This window comes from Durio zibethinus, chromosome 3 (assembly GCF_047325235.1).
Source record: "Durio zibethinus cultivar Kanyao isolate XHJ-2024 chromosome 3, ASM4732523v1, whole genome shotgun sequence".
NCBI classification, from domain to species: Eukaryota; Viridiplantae; Streptophyta; class Magnoliopsida; order Malvales; family Malvaceae; genus Durio; species Durio zibethinus.
In genome coordinates this window covers 5,873,733-5,893,777 of record NC_143164.1, presented here as the reverse complement: position 1 = coordinate 5,893,777, position 20,045 = coordinate 5,873,733, and the positions used below count along the sequence as shown (strand labels likewise).

Below are 20,045 nucleotides of genomic sequence, written 5' to 3'. Positions count from 1 at the left end.
TTACATCAGTGGATTCCAGAACATTTGGTTGCTCAAACTGAACTATAAGAATTAGAAGCAGAGCCCTCCACTCCCATGCTTTGTAGGGGTCGGGTGCCATGCCTAGTATCGCGAGAGGTTCACCGAACATTTTATCAAAGGGAGCTTGTACTTTCAGTTATTTGTACTTTTATTTTTTTCTTCACACTTCTTTTTAAAAATCTTTTTATTTATATTTTTCAAATTAATCATTTTTAAAATTTTTAGATTTGCAAATTTAATAACTTTACAAATTCAAAAACTTTTAGAAGTTTTCCAATTCACGTATTCAAAAAGTTTTAAAAATTTTCCTTTACATCGTTAAAATTAAGAAAAAATTAAAAAACTTACATGTGCGCTCTTTCTATTAAAATTATTATATTTGTTTATCAATTCCTAAATGAGTTTATAATTATTTAAATTAAATCATATTTTTCTTTACAATATTACGAAAATTTTTAAAAAATACAAGATTTTTTTCTTCAATTGAATTTTTAAGTTTTTTTGGAATTTCAAAAAATTAAATAAATAGTTCATTTTTAGATTAAAATGACATTGATGAGATGGGTTTTATTGAAAACTCTAGATTTTAAATGTAACATTTTTTTTTAAAAAAATTTACTAGATGAAAAAATTCGATAAATTATATAATTTATAGGTTATACATATTCTAAATTATATATCAATATCCAATAATTATATAATTTACCAAATACACAAGCCTGGTATTAAGGAAGTTATATAATCATTGATATTTATATTCAGAAACTTTTAAAATTGAGATGAAAAAAGTAATTAAATAATTTAATTTAAAGATATTTTGAAAAAAAAAAGAAAATAAAAATAGGGCGAGAATAAAAGCACTCTTTATCAAACTTAATCATCGGAAACAATGACCAACCATCAAATAAATGAAATCTCTCGACCTCCCAGTCTTTCACAATTATTTTACGCAGTCAATGCGCGCAGGCATGTAAATATTAAATCTCAGAAGCCACAGCTTAGGTACTAGCTTAGATAAGCATATATAGTGAATGAGAAATCAATAAAACACACCGTCCCAATCTTTTACCGTAAGTGTTCTGGGAAAAATTACACCAGAAGAGGTTGCATCATTAAATTTTAAACCCACCACATTTTCACTAGATTACCCTTCATATAAGGCAGGGTCATCAATTTTCTGTGTACTCTTTTTTCGCTTTAATTGATTTGATTATTGAATGATCATTATCTTTTTCCATCTCTCTCATGGTTGTATTTGTTTTCCGTCTTGTAAATTATCAACTGAGATCCACCGTTTTGATTTTTCAGTATCATTAATCCAGATGACAATTTTAAATACGATCTAATTACTTAATTCAAATTGCCATCTTGGTCGACAAAACAACAATCTTGGCTTAACTTGATCGTGTGTTTGATAGTTTTTATTGAATAATAGTAGTATTTGCACGTCTGCATAATAGATGAGCATCACAATTTGATATTTAAGTTGGAGTTTCCAAGCATCACTCTTGCTGGTTTGAAGTATTCAAAGTTTTGGGTGACCATGTTTGAAAGTATGGGAACAAAGCAAGCTCATCAGCCTTCAGACAGGCTGGATGCTTTGCTGGAGCTTTATCGGATGCTGCTACATGTCGGCATCCAAGGTGGGTGAGCTGCAAACTGAATATGATACTACCCACTCACAGATTTCTTCGAGGGTAATGAATAAAAAAAATTAATGTCCAGCAGCAAAAGCATGGACTGTCAATGAATATGCAATCCTAGCTGCGGTGGTAATAACTTTTTTAAAGTTTATAATAAACATAAAATATGAATGGATACCACGGCTAGAGATAGGGATGAGAAAAAAAAATCAAAAAATCTGAAAAGAATAAAAAAGAAAAATTTTTAAATAGATTTAAAATTATAATATTTAATTTAATTTAAATTAATTTTTATTTGATTTAAATCAAATTTGAATATTAAATGTATATATTAAATTTAGTTTAAGAGATAAAAAATTAACAAAAAATAAAATCAAATTGAATTATATATATTTTAATTTATATAAATTTTATATTTTTAAATTAAAAATAATATTTTTTATTAAAATTTATTTAAATATATTAATATTTTATATTAAAATAATATATAAAAATTAAAAATTAATAAATCAAATTCAACTAAATTGATAAATTTTAATTTAATTTACTTCAAAATTAAATTAAATTTTAAATTTTTATAATATTATATAATATAAAAAATTCGAATTGAATTATTTGATCCGAATCAACGATTATTATTATCCCAAAAAACGCAAAGGGCAACAAATTCCCAGTGTTTAATTGTTGGCGCAGCCTATCGGTCATAGACTCAAGCGGGAAAAATGGCAGAGTTGACATTATCATTTGTTAGTCTGGGACTCTAGGCTCTACTGCCATCCTTCCCCGAAGGTGTGATTATTGACTTTGGAGCATCTCAAAATGCTGGTTTCCGAAGTCTTGTACAGCTAAATTCAGCTCATAAATTGCATGAATATAATAGATGAAGGCGGCTAGGAAAAAGGGGAGCATATGACACTCAGACCAACATTAATATTCAGTATCATATCCATGATTTGCATGTAGGGATTTTTTTATCTTCTATATGACTACATCTATGAACATGTTCACGTTTGCTTGGTCAGCATTTAGTGTCAAAGCAGCTGGATCCAAAAATTATGATCCCTTACAGCTGCAAGATTTGGTATAATGCAAAAAGGAAATCGGCCATCTCATCTCGGACTCATCAACAAATGCTTCAAATTTATGATTGTTGTTGAATGTTGAAACTAATATCTCCTAGAAAAAACCCACATTTTTTGGGAAACATGGAGACAAACACAGCTATACAAACCATCCATATTGTAGACAAAGAAAATCAATATGATATAAGACATGAAATTTAGTCAACGATTTCATGTAATAAACATTAAACTTGAACTTTAGTTTTATGATCATGATCATGGTTAATTAGTTTTTGAATTGCATAAGGCTTAGATTCTCAAAACTTAGAATTTTGGAATATAAAAATTAATTAGTATTTTTAGACCATCTATGACATCTTTGAAAAAATATAAATAATAAATTTTAACCTAATTAATTCATATAATTATTTTTTGAAAATAATATTCAATAATTTTAATATTTACAAGTTATAATATATTTTCAAAAAAAAAAATTATGCAACAAGGCAGTTGGTATATGAGAATCCTTATGAGACGCAGCAGTACTAGTTTTATGTTTTTAGTATTTCGGGACTTAAAGGGCATTGTAAGTAGACTCGTAGGCAAGCAATTCAACAAAAGATTATTATTATTATAAGATAATATAATTTTCATATTGCATTTATAAGATAATATAATATAATATAATCATGTAATCTAAGTAATTATCATACTTTACAAATTAGCATGCAGCCTCGTGACTTCTTGCTTGGTTTTGGATAATGTTCAATTAAGCTCCTGAATTTAGGCATAGATAGTCATTTTTTTTTACGTTGGTCAATACCCTTGAATCTGGTCTATTTATTGTATAGGAAAATATACACAATTAAATTAATCTTGAACTGCCACACTTAAAAAGAGCATTAAATTAAATTTTTAAAAATATATTTTGAAATTATTGAAACTTAAATTTTATTTTTAATTTTATTATTTTATTAAAAATAATATCAAAATTAATTCGTTATACTCAAAAAATAAATAAAGCAAAAATATATTAGGAAGGGAGTATTTATTACATTAAAAAAGAAGTTCTTGTTACATCCCCACCACTTTCACAGTCTCAACTTTCTTTTTTAAGTGCCTTTTAAATTTTGAAATTCAAACTCGAAAACCAAAACCAACGTTTGCCTGCAAATTGGCTTGCGAAAACGAGGTACACGAGTACGGTCTTTTGTTTTTTTTCTTTCAAAAGGAAGGAAAAGGGTTGGCTGGCAATGGCTAGCCCTGGTGAACCACTGCAAGTCCGCAGCTGTACCTTGGCTCGCGTTAGCTCGATCCAGCTAAGCGTATTAACTAATCGCTTTTTCTAAAGAGCCACTTCACCTAGGATACCCAGGCTTTACCCACTCGGTGACTGCTAACTCCAGCCTGTCTTCCATAACGTATATTTGCTTTCATTTTCCAGCATTTGCCCTTCTCATGTTCCATAATGTACTAAAAATACAAGGTTGTTTTGGTCAATAAAACGTTAGGCTTACTGTGACTAAGCTGTCATGCCTTTACAGAAGACGTCGCTCACTCCCCCAAGAAACTTGGATACACGCACCTTGGCTCCACTGCCGTATTTGATTGGTGGGTGTAATCAAATGACCTGGTTAGCGGACAGGGAAAACTTGGTTTGGTTGAATCGTTGAGTCTCTTTTCACGAGCTTTATATTTATTGTCTGTTTCTCTGCAGGTTCGCTAACTTCACTTAACCCCGAAATCATTTTTTGTTAATTCAATAAATAAACTCGTTTTCAGGCCTCTATATATGTACCCATTTCCACTCTCTCAAATCCACAACTCAAAACTCAAAGCGATTTCAGCTTGATTTGATACCCTCCAATTTCAAAGCATCTTTGATATTTTGGTCAGAAAATCAGAAATGGCTTCTTTTGTTACTCAAAGTGTCCTACAAATTTTCCTCGTGATCTCATTTTTTCAAATCTCTTTGGCTGGAAGGAAGCTGAGTGAAGTGGTTCAAGACCAGCCTCAGCTCTTGACATACCACAACGGCCCTCTCCTTTCGGGCAAAATTACAGTCAATCTGATTTGGTATGGCAAGTTCAAGCCCTCCGAGAGGACTATTATCTCTGATTTTGTCACCTCTCTTTCGTCTACTATACCATCTGTAAACAACCAACCGTCAGTTGCCCAGTGGTGGAAAACCACGGAGAAATACTATCACCTCACCTCCAAGAAATCCTCTCTTTCCCTGTCTTTGGGAAAACAGATTCTTTATGAGAACTACTCACTTGGGAAGTCACTCAAAAACAAACAAATTGTTGAATTGGCCGCAAAGGGTGATCAAAGCAATGCCATTAACGTTGTCTTGACAGCATCTGATGTTGCTGTTGAAGGGTTTTGCATGAGCCAATGTGGGACTCATGGGTCTGCCTCGGGCTCAAACAATGGTCACATCAAGGCCAAGAGGTACTCCAAATTCGCTTACATCTGGGTTGGTAACTCACAGACCCAGTGCCCTGGTCAATGTGCCTGGCCATTCCACCAGCCCGTCTACGGACCACAAAACCCACCTTTGATTGCACCAAACAACAATGTGGGTCTTGACGGCATGGTGATCAACTTGGCTAGCCTCTTTGCCGGGACTGTCACGAACCCTTTTGGAAATGGTTACTTCCAGGGCCCAGCTGAGGCACCATTGGAAGCTTCATCAGCTTGTCCTGGAATTTATGGTAAAGGGGCTTATCCAGGTTATGCAGGAAACCTACTGGTAGACCCAACAACTGGTGCTAGCTACAATGCTCATGGTGACAATGGAAGGAAATACTTGCTTCCTGCTTTATATGATCCGTCTACATCATCTTGTTCAACTTTGGTCTAACAATATGAAGCAGTGATTAGCAAATTAGTGTTAGCATAATGTACGCGGTTTATAAAATGATGTAATTCTTTTATTTGTTAAGCAAACTACTTTGGTTTGCTTTTTCAGAATTGGCAATTCTTATTACTTTCGAGTTTCAGATGGGACTGTTTATTTTACACGGTGAATCTCTCTAATCAGCTGATTAACTGTAATTTTTTTAGCATTCCCACAGTTTTACTTACCTTGCTTTTTTTTTTTTTTTTCTTTTTTCATACAATTGATATTGAGATTTGGTCAATAATCTAGGCAAGTGTATGATATTAGAATGTCAAGTGAAAAAAGCCCCCCAATTGCCAGCAAGAATGGGACCCTACTAGGAACAATGGTCTTTTTCAAGCAATTATAGACATTTATTTTAGCAAAATTGTTGTAGACACTTGTTCACAAAAACACAAGTGCTTTTCTGCCTACATATCTTGTCCTAAAATTTGTCTTTTTGCCTTGTCCTGGAATAAGGGAAATGAAAACAGATGCTGCTTTATTCATGATACACATGTTTTAGTTTAAACGTTAAAAAAGCTCAATATGAAGGGAAAATTTCAAGGAAAACTGCACTTTGATCTGGGAATGATGAAATTCGAAGCAGAAAGGATTAATAATATCTTTGCCTAGAACCATGTTTGAAGTAGTTCAACTGAATTTTATCATACCCAAAAAATGCATGCATTTTGTTGTACCAGATAGAATCACCTCTTCGATTGGGAGAAGTCTGTCTGCAGTTGTTCAGAACTGCAGATGAATAAAAGAGATAAAGCTTACCTTGTGCTTTAGCTGCAATGAGTGGAAATTTTCTACCCAGAGCATGCATGATAGAAGACTGGTAAATTTCTAGCATCCAGGCGAGCAATTTCGTGAAGTCTAGCTAGAAAGTAGAAGAAATCAAATGGTATATATATAAGCCTACCATCAATATTTTGGAATGAATTGTAACCACTCCACTAAAAATAGTTAACCTTAACAATTTAGATTATGTGCATGTCTTTACCATGAATAACGTGCATAATTTAGTATGTTCGGTTATTACCAAAATTAAATATTGAATATTCAATCCATAGATCACATGACTTTTTATTATAATTTAGTAAACTTATATAATAATTTTTTTTTTCAAAACTAAATTTTAAAAATTCCAAAAATCCTAATATTGGTTTGAGACGTGGTAAATAAATTAACATAACAAATTTACTTCCATTATGAATAAATTAGTAAGCTTTATTTGTTTTTATTAAGAAAATGTAAAAAAAAAAGAAAACAATTTGTTGGATTTGACTTGATGCATTTTATAAAACACATATAAACCATTAATATCATTTATATTTTTATGGAAATCAAACAAATGCAATAACCACTATCTTACATATAGAAAAAAAAAAGAATAGTAGAAAGAGAACAACAGAACATTCAACATCGCAAGTCATAAAATTATGCACCACATAAACATGACATGTTTCTCTACTTACATTATTTTCGTTTTTGTTTTCGTTATTATTATTATTATTATTTTTAATCTTCAATGAATCGCAATTATGAAAACTAGAGTATATCTAAACTAAAGCCCCCCCTTTTGGGCGCACAATCCCAGAGCTAAGGGTAATGATAATTTGATTTAGATTAAATTCATTTTGATTTTTTTTATATTATATAATATTATAAAATTAAAAATTTGATATAAATTTGAATCGAATTTTTATTTGATTTAAATTAAATTGAATCAAATTGAATTAAATTTAATTGGTTTGATTTAATTTATAAATTTTGAATTTTTATATATTATTTTAATATAAAATTTTAATATATTTAAATAAATTTTAATATAAAATTATTATTTTTATTTTATCAAAATTTAAGAAATATATAAACACTAAAACAAATATTATTTTATTTTATTTTATTTTTTTCATTCAAAATTTGATTTAAATATAATATATATTTAATATCTAAATTTAAATCAAATTAAATAAAAAAATTAATTAAATTGAAATAAATATTATAATTTTAAATCGATTTTTTTCACTTTTACCCAAAAAAAACGTAAAAAAAAAAAGTCAGAACGACATATCTCGATAACCATTAAAATTTAAACGTTCTTTAAGAGACTATGACGTGTTTTCACCCTGCCCCAAATGTGCCTTCACCTGTCCCAATAGCACTCAATTTTGTCCTTTTCTTTTCCCCCAAGGCACGTATACTTGTCTTAACCCCCCTTAGCTGGCTCGGAACTGTATTCTTAACACATTGATTCGGTTGAGAGCGAGCCTTTTCATTAAAATACAACGCGTCATTTGGCTGGCATGGCACCTCACACCTCCACTCGTTTACCTTTTAATTTTCGGCTCTTTCCTAGCACTTTCAACCCTCAAAAAATCAAGCATTATAAATACAATTCTCTCATTTCAGTTTTCTTCATCCCAAACCTCACAAAACATTCATCTGTGCTTCTCTTTTACAATCAGTTCATCATGGCTTCTTTTGCTACTTACAATGTTGTTCTTGTTCTTGTTTTCTTGCTCTCTTTGCTGCAGTTCAATGCAGAAGCAAGGAGGCTTGCTGAGTCAGATCAAACCGAGCAGCCTTTGCTGTTCCAATATCACAATGGCCCTCTTCTAACTGGGAAAATCTCTGTCGATCTCATTTGGTATGGCAAGTTCATGCCTTCTCAACGTGCTATTGTCTCCGATTTCATCACTTCCGTTACATCTTCCAAGCCTACGGTGGCTCAACCCTCCGTTGCTACATGGTGGAAAGCCACAGAAAAATACTATCAGCTCAGCAAGAAACCTTCTTCTCTTGTCCTCTCATTGGGTACACAAATCCTTGATGAGAACTACTCGTTGGGAAAGTCACTAACAAATCAACAAATCGTACAATTAGCATCAACGGGTTCTCAGAAGAATGCCATTAATGTTGTCTTGACATCAGCTGATGTGGCCGTTGAAGGGTTCTGCTCAAGCAGGTGTGGAACCCATGGTTCAGCTTCGGGCTCAAGCAATGATCACCTTAAGGGCAAGAACTCCAAATTTGCTTACATTTGGGTTGGTAACTCAGAGACACAGTGCCCAGGTCAATGCGCTTGGCCATTCCACCAGCCCATCTACGGACCACAGAACCCACCTTTGGTTGCACCAAACAATGATGTTGGTCTTGATGGAATGGTGATCAATCTAGCTAGCCTCTTGGCTGGGACCGTCACGAACCCATTTGGAAATGGCTACTATCAGGGTCCAAAAGAGGCACCACTTGAGGCTGCATCTGCTTGCCCAGGGATTTATGGTAAAGGGGCTTATCCAGGCTATGCTGGGGACCTTCCGTTGGACGCTACAACAGGAGCTAGCTACAATGCACATGGTGTCAATGGGAGGAAGTTCCTTCTTCCTGCTTTGTTTGACCCTGCAACCTCAACTTGTTCTGCTCTGGCTTAAAACAAAGATTTATAAGACACGCGAACATGTCAGTGTATAAAATATATGTTAGGCAGATAATTTGTGAGAGATTCTTTCATTGTATATTATTGAATTATTCTTTTTCTATCATGATTGAATAAGAGATTCACACTTAAATCAAATTTGACTGCAATGATGGAGGAACCGAGGAAAGATTGGGCTGATAAGAGGAAAGACGTGTTCCCAATATAGGAACTTGAGCATTTAGTAAATCAGTAGGACATGAAAACTGGTACAGAGGAATGTTGAGGAAATAATGTTGTGTTTCAAGAATTATATGGGTACCAGGTCTAATAAATGAGTTGACTCGTAAACTGAGGGAAAAAGAAGTCAGGAAATTTAGGGAATTTTATTGACTTTTAAGTAGTGGTACGGAGATTGGTTTTGTTAGGGAAAATTGACAATTGAACCATTCTGAATAGTCTCCATTAATCGTTAACATCCTTTAATGGCAAAAAAAAAATCATTGACACTCTTTCTGTTTGATTCATTCTTCAACAAAGTCAAATAAAATGTTTTATTTGTTTAGATTTATGTTGAATTTCAGCAAATATTTTGAGTATTGCCCAAAATATATATCTATGTGGTATTTGTTCTAGGACTTTAATTTTGAGCTGTAATAAAAATTTAAGGGGATTTATTCATTGGAAATGAACACACAAAAGGCAACAAAATTTGATTATCTAGCTAAACCTGTCAAAAATTACACTTTCTTTTCTTCCTAGTTTTAAAGGTCCAGAAAAAAAAAAAAAAAAAAGAACAATTATGTGATAAGGAAAAGGTTCTAAAACCTTTAAATTTTAGATTCAAAATCTGAGTTTGGTTCTAATTATATTATAATTTTTATTAATTTATTAATTTGATTATTTATATAATATTTAATTGCAATTATAATCTTTTTTTGGTAATTGCGTGCCTCTCATGGGCCGTAGTAGTTAAGAACAAAGCCCAAATAGACATCTGATATTTGGGCTTAGAAAGACCCATAAATAGTGCTGTCCACATTCAATAGCCAATTTCACGGGCAATTCTCCGCCGCAAGAGGGTCCAATATCCAATCCCTTATATTAGTATTTCTAAATTCTAATTAATATATAATAATTCATTAATGAGACATTTGAAAAAATATGCGAGGTTTTATTCCTTATTACATAGATTGAATAATTTAATGGTGCAATTACAATATTAGAAGACTATTGGTTCACATGATAGCACGGTGGGTGAGACTCCTTCTGTGTTATGATATTGTTTATGAAAATTTATAAAATTTTAATCATAAAACGTAATTATATATATATATATTATGAATTGAAAAGTATATGATTTGAATTTATAATTTATTTTAATGAGAACTATGATTTAAAAAAATTGAAAATTTTAGATTCAATGTATAACCGATTTCTCGGACATGCAGGACCAATTTATTCAACAAAATTGACAAAATTAAGATTATCTCCATTATTTTACTAGCAAATCCTTTTCAAAAATGACGATTATTGACTTGGTTATTTAACATTTAATAACAATATTTTATTCCTTTGGTAATAAATATTTTGGTTTAGAAAATACTAATTAATGGAGATGAGACAACCCTATTTCCTAACAATATTTCCTCATTTACTTGAGTCTTTTTGTATTAATTTTTTTGTTTATATTTTATTAATGAAAAAATTAATTAATATTATTTTATATTTAAAATTAAAATTATAAATATTTTACTAACAATCACGTTATTGATGGCTAATGTTGTTTATTATTAATTTTGTTTTTTTTTTTTTTTAAGGCTGTGTAGGGATTTTATAATGGTTATATAAGATAGGACCAAATTTTAGGTAGCAACGTGCACGGTCCAACGCATAACTAAATCATGACAAAGTAATTAACATGAGACATTGGAATCTATAACATGTACCAACCGAGGTAACAAATTTTTAACATTGATGCCCTCCAACCGAGGGCACGAGATTTTGACCAAATTTGCAGTTAAATATATATAATATTTTTTTTATTATTTTATTAAAATTTTAAATTATAGTATTTTCGTATTTTTTATTAATATATATTTATGTCCTGTAATCCTTTAAATTGTCAGGTTTAATTCGATTTGATCTCCCTGCCCCTTAGAGAGCACAGCAGCTACTAAGAATTGTCGCATCCCTCCATGCTCTACGCTTTCCTCCACAAAAATGGAATCACCACCACCGCGACCCCCACTAGAAGAAGCCCCCCAGACTCACCCTCAACCCTCCACCACAGGAACTTGTTGTAAATGCGGCGGCGAGACAACCTTCGCGCCACCACCCCATTCTCTAACTTCTTGGCCGGACCTTTCCTCTCCCCCTACATATCGACCCAGTCGAGCCCCCGCCATAAACCTCCCTCTAAACAACAATACCCAAGCCATAATCCTCTCTCCCGTCCCTCGATACCAAAAAGTCCCCACCATCACTCCTCCTTTCGACTTCCAAACCCCAATCAAAAAAATTACTTCCCACGACGACATCCGCAAATTCCACGACTCTCTCACTTCCAAAAACTTCCTTGGCTTCATCGTTGCCTTGTCCGAATCCATCCGTGCTCATAAAATATCCGATCCATCCCATGAATCCCCCGCTATCTCCATAATTGTCTCCATCATTGAAACCCTGTCTCTCTGGATGGACCAAATCCCCCCCGTTCAACAATCCTCTCGTTACGGAAACATCTCTTATCGAACCTGGCACGAACGCTTAACCGAAAACGCCGAATCCCTCATGCTTCAGTTCGTCCCCGACGATCTGAAACCCTCGACCGTCGAAATCATCCCTTATTTCACTGACAGCTTCGGAAACTCAAGACGAATCGATTATGGAACGGGTCACGAAACCAATTTCGCGGCCTGGTTATACTGCTTAGCCAGAATGGGAATCGTTAAGGAAGAAGATTACCAAGCAGTGGTGGCTAGGGTTTTTGTGAAATATTTAGACTTAATGAGGAAGCTTCAGCTTGTTTATTGCTTGGAACCCGCGGGTTCGCACGGGGTTTGGGGTTTAGATGATTACCATTTCTTGCCGTTTATCTTTGGGAGTTCACAGTTGATTGATCATAAGTATATGAAGCCGAAATCGATTCATAATGATGATATTTTGGAGAACTTTTCGAGTGAGTATATGTATCTTTCGTGTATTGGGTTTATAAAGAAGGTTAAAAAGGGTCCGTTTGCCGAGCATTCGCCGCTGTTGGATGATATAAGTGGAGTGCCTAATTGGAACAAGGTGAATAGTGGAATGCTTAAGATGTATAAAGCTGAGGTGCTCGAAAAGGTTCCTATTATGCAGCATTTCCTCTTTGGAGGACTCATCAAGTGGTAAGATTTTTTTTTTGGTTTAATTGTTTATTTATTAAATAGAATTTTGAGTTGAACATTTTATGCAGTGTTCATTTTGTTTTCTTCGATTTGAGTTCATTTTAATCAAAAACCATAGTTTTTTGCACCTCACTGGCTATGGTCCTATCTAATTGCTGCGAACAAACCTTTTGAATGAAACTAATTATAAAGAACCAAGCAATTTTTTCGGTTGTGTCGTTTCTGTTCGGCTCACTTACAGCCTACTTACTTTTCTCTAGTAGTATTTTTATGTATATTTTCATGGGTACAAAATATGTACTAGCACCAGCCTCGACAATGCTTATAGAATCAGGGTTAACATTTTAGTTTTTGAGCATTGTCTGATGTTAAATTCAGCTACTTTGCATGCATCTATAGAGAAAGAGTGCCCCTTTATTTGCAAATGCTATGTAGTTGATAGATTACTGCCATTTGATCCTGAGAATGGTGCCATTACTCGGAAATTGCACCCCAGAACCATGATACAAACCCCGCCCTTTGTCTGATATACTTTATTAATACCTAAGTTACTAGAAAGTGGTCTATGCAAGACTAGTAGCGAGCATCGGTATAGCATAGAGATTTGTTTCTCTATCCTTTATGTAGATGAGTGTTTGGCCTCCTTAGAAGCAGACTTTGGTGACTTTAAAAGATGGTAATATTGCTCAGTGCATGGTTACCGACTTCATGCCTTGCAATAGATCTGTGCTATGTTGAATATTTCCACCACATGGCCAAGCTGTCCTAAAGGGCATCACAGAATTCTCCACAAGTTAATACCATTACTAACTTGTGTCAAACTATTTGCCTAAAGAATTGAGCTTTTCTCTTTAGCTGTCCTTATGGTAAGATGGTGGATCAAATTGAGAAATTGACATGATTAAATTGGATAACTGATTACTAATTACTTGAATTATTTCCCTATCTTTTTCTTATTGTGAGTAATTGTCTTTTACTGTATGTTTTACCCTTTTAGTAGACATTTCTTGCTATCCTTATCTAGGAATGTGCATTTATTTATCCATCCTTACCCTTTGTTTCTATATATAAAGCACATATTGGGCCATATGATTGAATTTGGTAATATCCTGATGTTGTTATGCTGAGTAGAAATTATCTATTCATGTGTCTTGAAAGCCAGTAATTTTCCTGTATTCAGGAATGCAATCATCAGTTACCTCTAGTGAGAATCTCTGTGTTAGTGATCTAACATGCCTAGTAGAACCTTTTTGAGAGGCAAGAAAGGAATGTTCCATTTACTGGGATCATGATACAACCAATCCGCACTTTCACTTCTATAGAATTTTGCTGCTTAAAATTTCCTCAGTATAATATGGTAAACAACTTTTGAGCCATATGAGATGGGTGACGAAGATTTGGTTCTGGCTGATCTTTTTGTTTAATTGAGATACCTTCTTTTAACGCCATTCAAGGTAAAGAGCTCATCTTAAAATTTCCTCGAAGTCATATGAAACAACCTTTTTAGTCGAATGAGATAGATGATGAAGATTTGGTTCAGGCCAATCTTTTGTTCAATTGTGATGCTGTCTTTAATGCCATTCAAGGTAGAGAACTCATCTTTCATGGACGCCTTTTGGATGCTGTCCACATTACACTGAAGCAGACGTGCAACTAAATGACTTGTACTTATGAGTCACGATAAGGCTTTAACTAATGACTCTTTAGATTGATTTATCAAAGCTTTGGGCTGCCTTAATGTGTGGTTGTGGTGTTTGCACTTTGTACCTCTTTTCATCGAACCTTCTATAAAATTCTTGTTTACCAGTTCTATGACTAATTCTGACACGTAGGTTATGATTCAGAAATTACAAAATCTTTCTTGTCTTTAAGTTGTGTGCTATCAGAAGTGCTGTATGTCATGTCATTATGTTGCTACTCCGATATGGTTGGAATTTGCAAGATGCCTGTTTCATTAAGATTCCTATGTTTCATTAAGATTTCTTAAAAATTTTAAACTAATTCTTTCCTTTTTCCCAGGGAATAATCTTGGTATGGAACCAAGAAAATTCTGTTTCCTGCAGATTTCATGGACAGTTATAGCATTATAAATTATCCAATCGGAATATAATATATATTGTGCCCTGAATTCATCCAGTTGTTTCTCGTTTCCCTTTTGGCCCATTAGCCCATTCTAATTAGCTATACAGGTAGTGTTGTGCCACTTACCCGCGCCCTTTTTTTTTTTTGTTTATGATATTTTTCTTATGATGAAAGGCCACAGGTTTTGTTAAAACGCTAAATGCATTCAACTTATTTTTTGCAATATTTATGTACAACAATTAGCGCCCAAGTTTATGTGGAAAGTCGAAGGGATTTTGAATTTTTGATATCTTAATGGACACTCTGATTTAAGAAGTCAGAGTCCTACTTGTAACCATGCATAGTTTTAAAAGAAGAACTTAACCTCTTCTTTTGGTTGCACGAATGTTTTATTTAGAGGGGAAAAAAAAGGCAAAAGCAAATACATTTTAAGATAAACATCTATTCCTTGATATAATATGTGCCCAAACTTTCGACAGCTCTCATCACAAATCTTGTTGATTTAACCTTTAGATGTCTTCCATTTCATCCGTCCAAGTTTGTCTTCACAGAAAGTTCCTTAGACTGAGATGAGAAATGGAAAAAAAAAAAAAGTACATTTTAGGCAAAGATGGTACAGACTCATGCTTGCCAAAATAAGAAAGTCCACACCCAAGATATCAAAAATTCCTCATACAAACTCAGACAAATAAACATTAAACCAGGTCCAGAACAGAAAATGGAAATTTTAAGTTGTCTTCTCAGAGAATTATAGTGAGATCCCCCGCAACAAGCAAACCATCTCTATTTTATTATCACCTCGTTTCATGTATTTAACAAGTGAGAAGATTCTAGATGACGTTTTCGCTAAACTCGAGCTTCCGTCATATCCAAAATTGGGAGTACGTTTATTTTTCTTTTGGTACTGCCTTCTCTTACCTTCAATCCTTCTTCATTTATTTGTGATTAGTATGATATTAATTAGTAATTAATATTAATATCTTATAATAGGGCTATAATAATGAAACCCCGTTCTTGTAAACAATTTTCTGATAACATATTTTTTTAGTAGAAAAGAGTTTGTAACTCGAGAATAGTTGTTGTTATATCACAAGTGTTAGAATTAAAAATCGAAATATGATAGATATCATATCTTAGAAATGAATACATTATTTTTTTTGTAATCACAAAAAATTGATTTATGATAATATTTTTTTGTTATTTAGTGTACAGTCTGTAAAAATATTCCTGGTATTATTTGTCAAAATTTTGTGATTAACATGTATCTGTCATTAACATTTTTCCGTCCATATTAATGTTTTCCACATTCCCCTCGATGTCTCTAAAATTGAATCCTAGCTGGGATTCAGCTAGCGTGGTAGAAGTTGGAGGTTCTAAATTGCCTCTGATAAGGCATCTGGTCCATTTTCCGATCTTTCCAATGGCCATAGCACAAGAGTTTTAACTGTGAATAATCCAATATTCCAATTCGATCTCTGTCAGTCTGTCAGCTTACAAGATGAGACTAAATTCTGCATGTGTAAAACTGCCAGGACGTGGACTCATCAGATTGAAAGTTCTGTATAAAGACAAGCAACAAATTACCAGCTGGTACGTCTCAACCATCATATTCTCTTTATTACATCGTTTTCATGTCACTTCCTTTTTATTTCTTGAACTTCTGTACCCTTCAATTAAGAAAAAAAATTGTAAAAAGTAGGCTGGTTTTAAGCTATGTTACATGGATCAGGAATCATATGTCGGACATGCATGTCTCTGATAAATGTCAGATCTTGAACATGCTAAAATAGATTTTAGATTCAAGTGTTATATTCAGTGTCTGATAAATGTCAGAACATGAACATGTTAAAATAAAATGAAGAGCTTACTGTTCATATAAACACAGATTTTAGATCGAAACTTGACATAAATAGCCTTTTACTTAGTTGTGGCCATTCCAACTAACACCTATATGAATGTGATTTTACATACAACATCAGATTTTAGATCGAGACTCACAACCGGAATGTGAACAACCAATTAAATTCAACTCTCTTCCCCTCAAACTTCACAATTCATCTGCAAATTTTCAAAATAGTTTCCGTAGAAAAAGCAAAAAAAATGATGAGCTTCAAAGATTTGTCAAAAAAGTAAAGACAGATTTCCGATGCAGATAGCGTTGGAACAAGAAGCATTGAACGTCCAGAGCCATTAATTGTAATTTGTAGGCTGATAAGATTGACAGAGCCCAAGCATAGGCCAGCCAACCCATCAGCGACCTTTCCCTCTTAAACCTAGTAATCAATCCACTCGTGTCGGTTCCACCCTTTCCCTTTTTTCACCTCCCCAATTACTCTCTTTCTTAAAAGGTACATAAAATATCTAATGCTTCTGTCATGTTCACACTCACCTTTCACTTTCAGTTTAAAAAGACATAAATGTATGGCGTGAAACCAATGCCTTTGCTATTCAAAATCCGTCATTCACAACCCAATTTTCTCAGTAAAAGCTACCCCTGACCTCCATTCCTTCTCTTCATCTTCTTCTTCTGTAACCAATAAAGCGTGTATATGTATTTATTTATATGTATCCCAGCCTTCCTGAGTTTTAACCACATATTGTACTTCCTTTTCCTTTTAAACTCTTTGTTTTTACTCTTGGTTTTCTTCTTCTTTTTGTTGAGTTGCCTTTGGTGCCGTTGTTAGGTGGGTAGATAGGACTTTTTGTGTTGCTTTTTTTTTTCTTTCCTCTCTTTCTTTTCTTTTCACCCTGCGTTTGAGGCGGATAAACTGGGACTCTTTTGCACAATCCAAATTGCAAGCCAAGGCAAAAGGTGGAATTTGCAAAGAAAGGGTGAAGTAAGGCAACCACTAACCATCTTTAATTTTCTTTTTTTTTTTCTTTAAAAACTCGAACAAAAGGACAGAAATTTGATACTTGGGAGTTTTAGTATGAAGTACACCATTTTTGAGCTGTTTCTTAGATCCTAAATCCAAAGAGTAAATTTTTAGTATCTTTTACTCAATCTTTTTAACCAACCAACGAAGCCTATTAGTTTTAACTCATACAGACAGACAAGTTGTTATTGTACTTTGTGGTTTGTTCCTTTCGTTGAGTTGTGACCATGCTTGTCATGGCTTTGAAATTTTTGCAGGAAGTTTTATTTTTTCTGGACATTTTGGATCTCTAAAATGTTTCATTTTTTACTACTATTATACAGTAATAGTAGCTATATAACAATGAAATTGTATTTTTTTTTGTAATTATTGATGTTGCTTATTGTGTTTCGCTTTTGCCCATCACTGCCTGAATGAAGATCAGATGGAAGAGCAAAGCGACTTTCGACACTGGGATGAACTAATTCCTGATGCACTGGGGCTAATCTTCAGTAACCTGTCCCTACAAGAGGTATTAACAGTCGTTCCCAGTGTCTGCAAATCCTGGAGAAAGGCTGTGACAGGTCCCTATTGTTGGCAAGAGATAGACATCGAAGAATGGAGCAAAAGATGCCAGCCAGACCAAGTTGATCGGATGCTTCGTATGCTGATCACCAGAAGCAGTGGATCTCTCCGCAAGTTATGTGTTTCAGGCCTTCAGAATGATAACATTTTCTCGTTCATCACAGAGCAGTAAGTTTCACGTTGTCTTACCATTTTTGTAATTGCCTTTGTCAGTAATGTATTGAGTCTCGGATAATTTATGAGAATTTCTATCATTAATTTTTTCAACACGTGGGTTGCTTTCATGATTTATTCTAGTTTGAGCAGCAATTTCAGTATTCATGATTAGATTTCCAATGAGATAATTGTAATATCTTTGAGAAACACAGGATCACACTTTCCCTTCCTTTAGGTGATCATTGTTCAGTGGACGCTTTTAAGTGATACTATATATTTTGTTTCCGTGCTTTTGCAAGTGCTGGTTCCCTTAAGGCGTTACGACTGCCGAGAAGTGAAATGAGTGATTCAATAGTTGAACAAACTGCTGGAAGGCTTTGCACAATCACTTTTTTGGATTTGAGTTACTGTGGCAAAATTGGTGCCCGTGCTTTAGAGGCCATTGGAAAGCACTGTAAACTGCTTGTTAGTCTCTGTCGCAACATGCATCCGCTGGATACAGCAGGCAAGCACTCGCAGGATGACGAGGCAAATGCCATAGCTGCTACAATGCCTAGGCTCAAGCGTCTTGAGATGGCTTATCATCTTATCAACACAGGAAGTGTTCTGAACATCCTTTCCAGCTGTCCTCTGCTTGAATTTTTGGATTTAAGAGGTTGTTGGGATGTGGAACTTGATAATCAGCTCCTGAAGGAAAAATTCCCAAAATTGAAGGTTTTGGAGCCCCTTTTCATGGATTACTATGAAACGGATGAATGGGATTATTGCTCGGACTATTCTTATAGTTCTGGGTATTTGGCCTGGGAGTTTGAAATGGATGACTATGATGATTATGACCTCTACGATGAAATGTGGCACGAGGAGGGGAGACTGGAGGGACTTGAGCTGAGGTTCTATGAAGGAATCGGTGAGGATGCTGGAATATTCGGTTGGCCTCCATCTCCTTAGGTTTGTTCTTTTGCTTCCATGCTGCCTTTTTTTTCTAGTCTATATCTATCAGCTTCTAAATATGAAACCATGTGTTTCTATTAAAATACATCTTATGTTTCAATGTGAACTTAGAAGTTTGTGGTTTGTATCCTTTGTTTTCCTGATAATCTAAAGAATGAATGCCTTTGTATAGTGTACTCTGCTGATAATATCAATCACAGGAGAGTTCATAATCTGATCTAAATGCTACTATTTGTCATTTTAACTCTGGAACAGAAAGATTGGGTGAGATCTTCATGAAATATTTTCCTCTTATTATGCTAAGGTGAAACAGTAGCCATGGCCAGATGGCCCACTTGGATTTTTATGGGAGTGGGGCCAGTTCCTGGGAAACCAACGCCAGGCTGCTTCCTACTTTGCAAGCAAATTGTACCTAGCTTTTCAATTTGAATGGCCTGGGGTCATTTTCGAACTTTTTTTTTCTATGGTTTTTCAACCCTAAAGATAAAAAAAAAAAAAAAAAATGATGCCATTGCTACCCGTCTGCAAAAAGGCCGAAGGGCTTTAATCTTTTCATCTTCGTGCTTTACTCCATCTTGGTTACTCTCTCTTTCCTGCAATCTGCGCTTCAATTCCCCCTTTCTTGTGTTTTGCCTGAATGCATCCTGTTCACGTAATTCAGAATCATCACTTTTCAAGTTTTCCATGATTATGCTATTTTTGGTTGCTTTATCAAATCATTAATACATTTTTTGTTGTTATAATAAAAATAACTAATATCTGTTTTGTTTGATGATTCTGTTGTAGTGATATCTTCCGCAAACACGGTTTTAGAAGTTAAGATTTGGAGTTAATAGTTGAAGACAACAACACCTAGTTTAGTCACATGATTACATTTGAGTTGTTGTGTCTTTGGATCTTGGCCCTTTTATGATGTGTGTTTTCAGTTTCGAGCGCTGCCTCAGGCAAACGACTCACCGCGCGTGTCCTGTATGATATGGCCACACCCAGTTTTAAA

General features: G+C 34.1%; 4 protein-coding genes across 8 annotated transcripts; all 4 read left to right on the top strand.

Moving 5' to 3' along the window:
* Nucleotides 1-3,955: 3,955 nt before the first annotated feature.
* LOC111291017 (protein PHOSPHATE-INDUCED 1-like) lies at nucleotides 3,956-5,730 on the top strand. The gene has a single exon (XM_022882592.2). The coding sequence runs from the start codon at nucleotides 4,632-4,634 to the stop codon at nucleotides 5,589-5,591; it is 960 nt and encodes a 319-aa protein (XP_022738327.2). The 5' UTR covers nucleotides 3,956-4,631; the 3' UTR covers nucleotides 5,592-5,730.
* A 2,300-nt stretch (nucleotides 5,731-8,030) lies between these two features.
* Nucleotides 8,031-9,195, top strand: LOC111286912 (protein PHOSPHATE-INDUCED 1-like). Its single transcript, XM_022877062.2, has one exon. The coding sequence runs from the start codon at nucleotides 8,093-8,095 to the stop codon at nucleotides 9,050-9,052; it is 960 nt and encodes a 319-aa protein (XP_022732797.2). The 5' UTR covers nucleotides 8,031-8,092; the 3' UTR covers nucleotides 9,053-9,195.
* A 1,965-nt stretch (nucleotides 9,196-11,160) lies between these two features.
* Nucleotides 11,161-17,931, top strand: LOC111290757 (uncharacterized). 5 transcript variants are annotated; one of them, XM_089758290.1, is made up of 3 exons: nucleotides 11,166-12,419; nucleotides 16,034-16,091; nucleotides 17,802-17,880. In XM_089758290.1, exons 1-2 carry the CDS (start codon nucleotides 11,260-11,262, stop codon nucleotides 16,065-16,067), a joined length of 1,194 nt encoding a protein of 397 aa, XP_089614416.1. In that variant the 5' UTR covers nucleotides 11,166-11,259; the 3' UTR covers nucleotides 16,068-16,091; nucleotides 17,802-17,880. The 5 variants fall into 5 exon arrangements, with proteins under 5 accessions (XP_089614417.1, XP_089614416.1, XP_089614415.1 ...); XM_089758289.1 differs by having other exon boundaries at nucleotides 17,797-17,873; XM_089758291.1 differs by lacking the exons at nucleotides 16,034-16,091; nucleotides 17,802-17,880 and adding an exon at nucleotides 14,439-14,724 and having other exon boundaries at nucleotides 11,161-12,419.
* On the top strand, nucleotides 16,907-19,306 carry LOC111290843 (F-box protein FBW2-like). Its single transcript, XM_089758293.1, has 3 exons — nucleotides 16,907-17,338; nucleotides 17,802-18,109; nucleotides 18,397-19,306. The coding sequence occupies exons 2-3, from the start codon at nucleotides 17,802-17,804 to the stop codon at nucleotides 19,043-19,045; spliced, it is 957 nt and encodes a 318-aa protein (XP_089614419.1). The 5' UTR covers nucleotides 16,907-17,338; the 3' UTR covers nucleotides 19,046-19,306.
* Nucleotides 19,307-20,045: the final 739 nt, after the last annotated feature.

Bases quoted from the DNA above. Each gene is read 5' to 3' on its own strand.
- LOC111291017 (XM_022882592.2), top strand. From the start codon at position 4,632: ATGGCTTCTTTTGTTACTCAAAGTGTCCTACAAATTTTCCTCGTGATC.
- LOC111286912 (XM_022877062.2), top strand. From the start codon at position 8,093: ATGGCTTCTTTTGCTACTTACAATGTTGTTCTTGTTCTTGTTTTCTTG.
- LOC111290757 (XM_089758290.1), top strand. From the start codon at position 11,260: ATGGAATCACCACCACCGCGACCCCCACTAGAAGAAGCCCCCCAGACT. The intron at 12,420-16,033 runs GTAAGATTTTTT...TAAAACTGCCAG, and splicing joins TTTGGAGGACTCATCAAGTG to GACGTGGACTCATCAGATTG.
- LOC111290843 (XM_089758293.1), top strand. From the start codon at position 17,802: ATGGAAGAGCAAAGCGACTTTCGACACTGGGATGAACTAATTCCTGAT. The intron at 18,110-18,396 runs GTAAGTTTCACG...TGCTTTTGCAAG, and splicing joins TTCTCGTTCATCACAGAGCA to TGCTGGTTCCCTTAAGGCGT.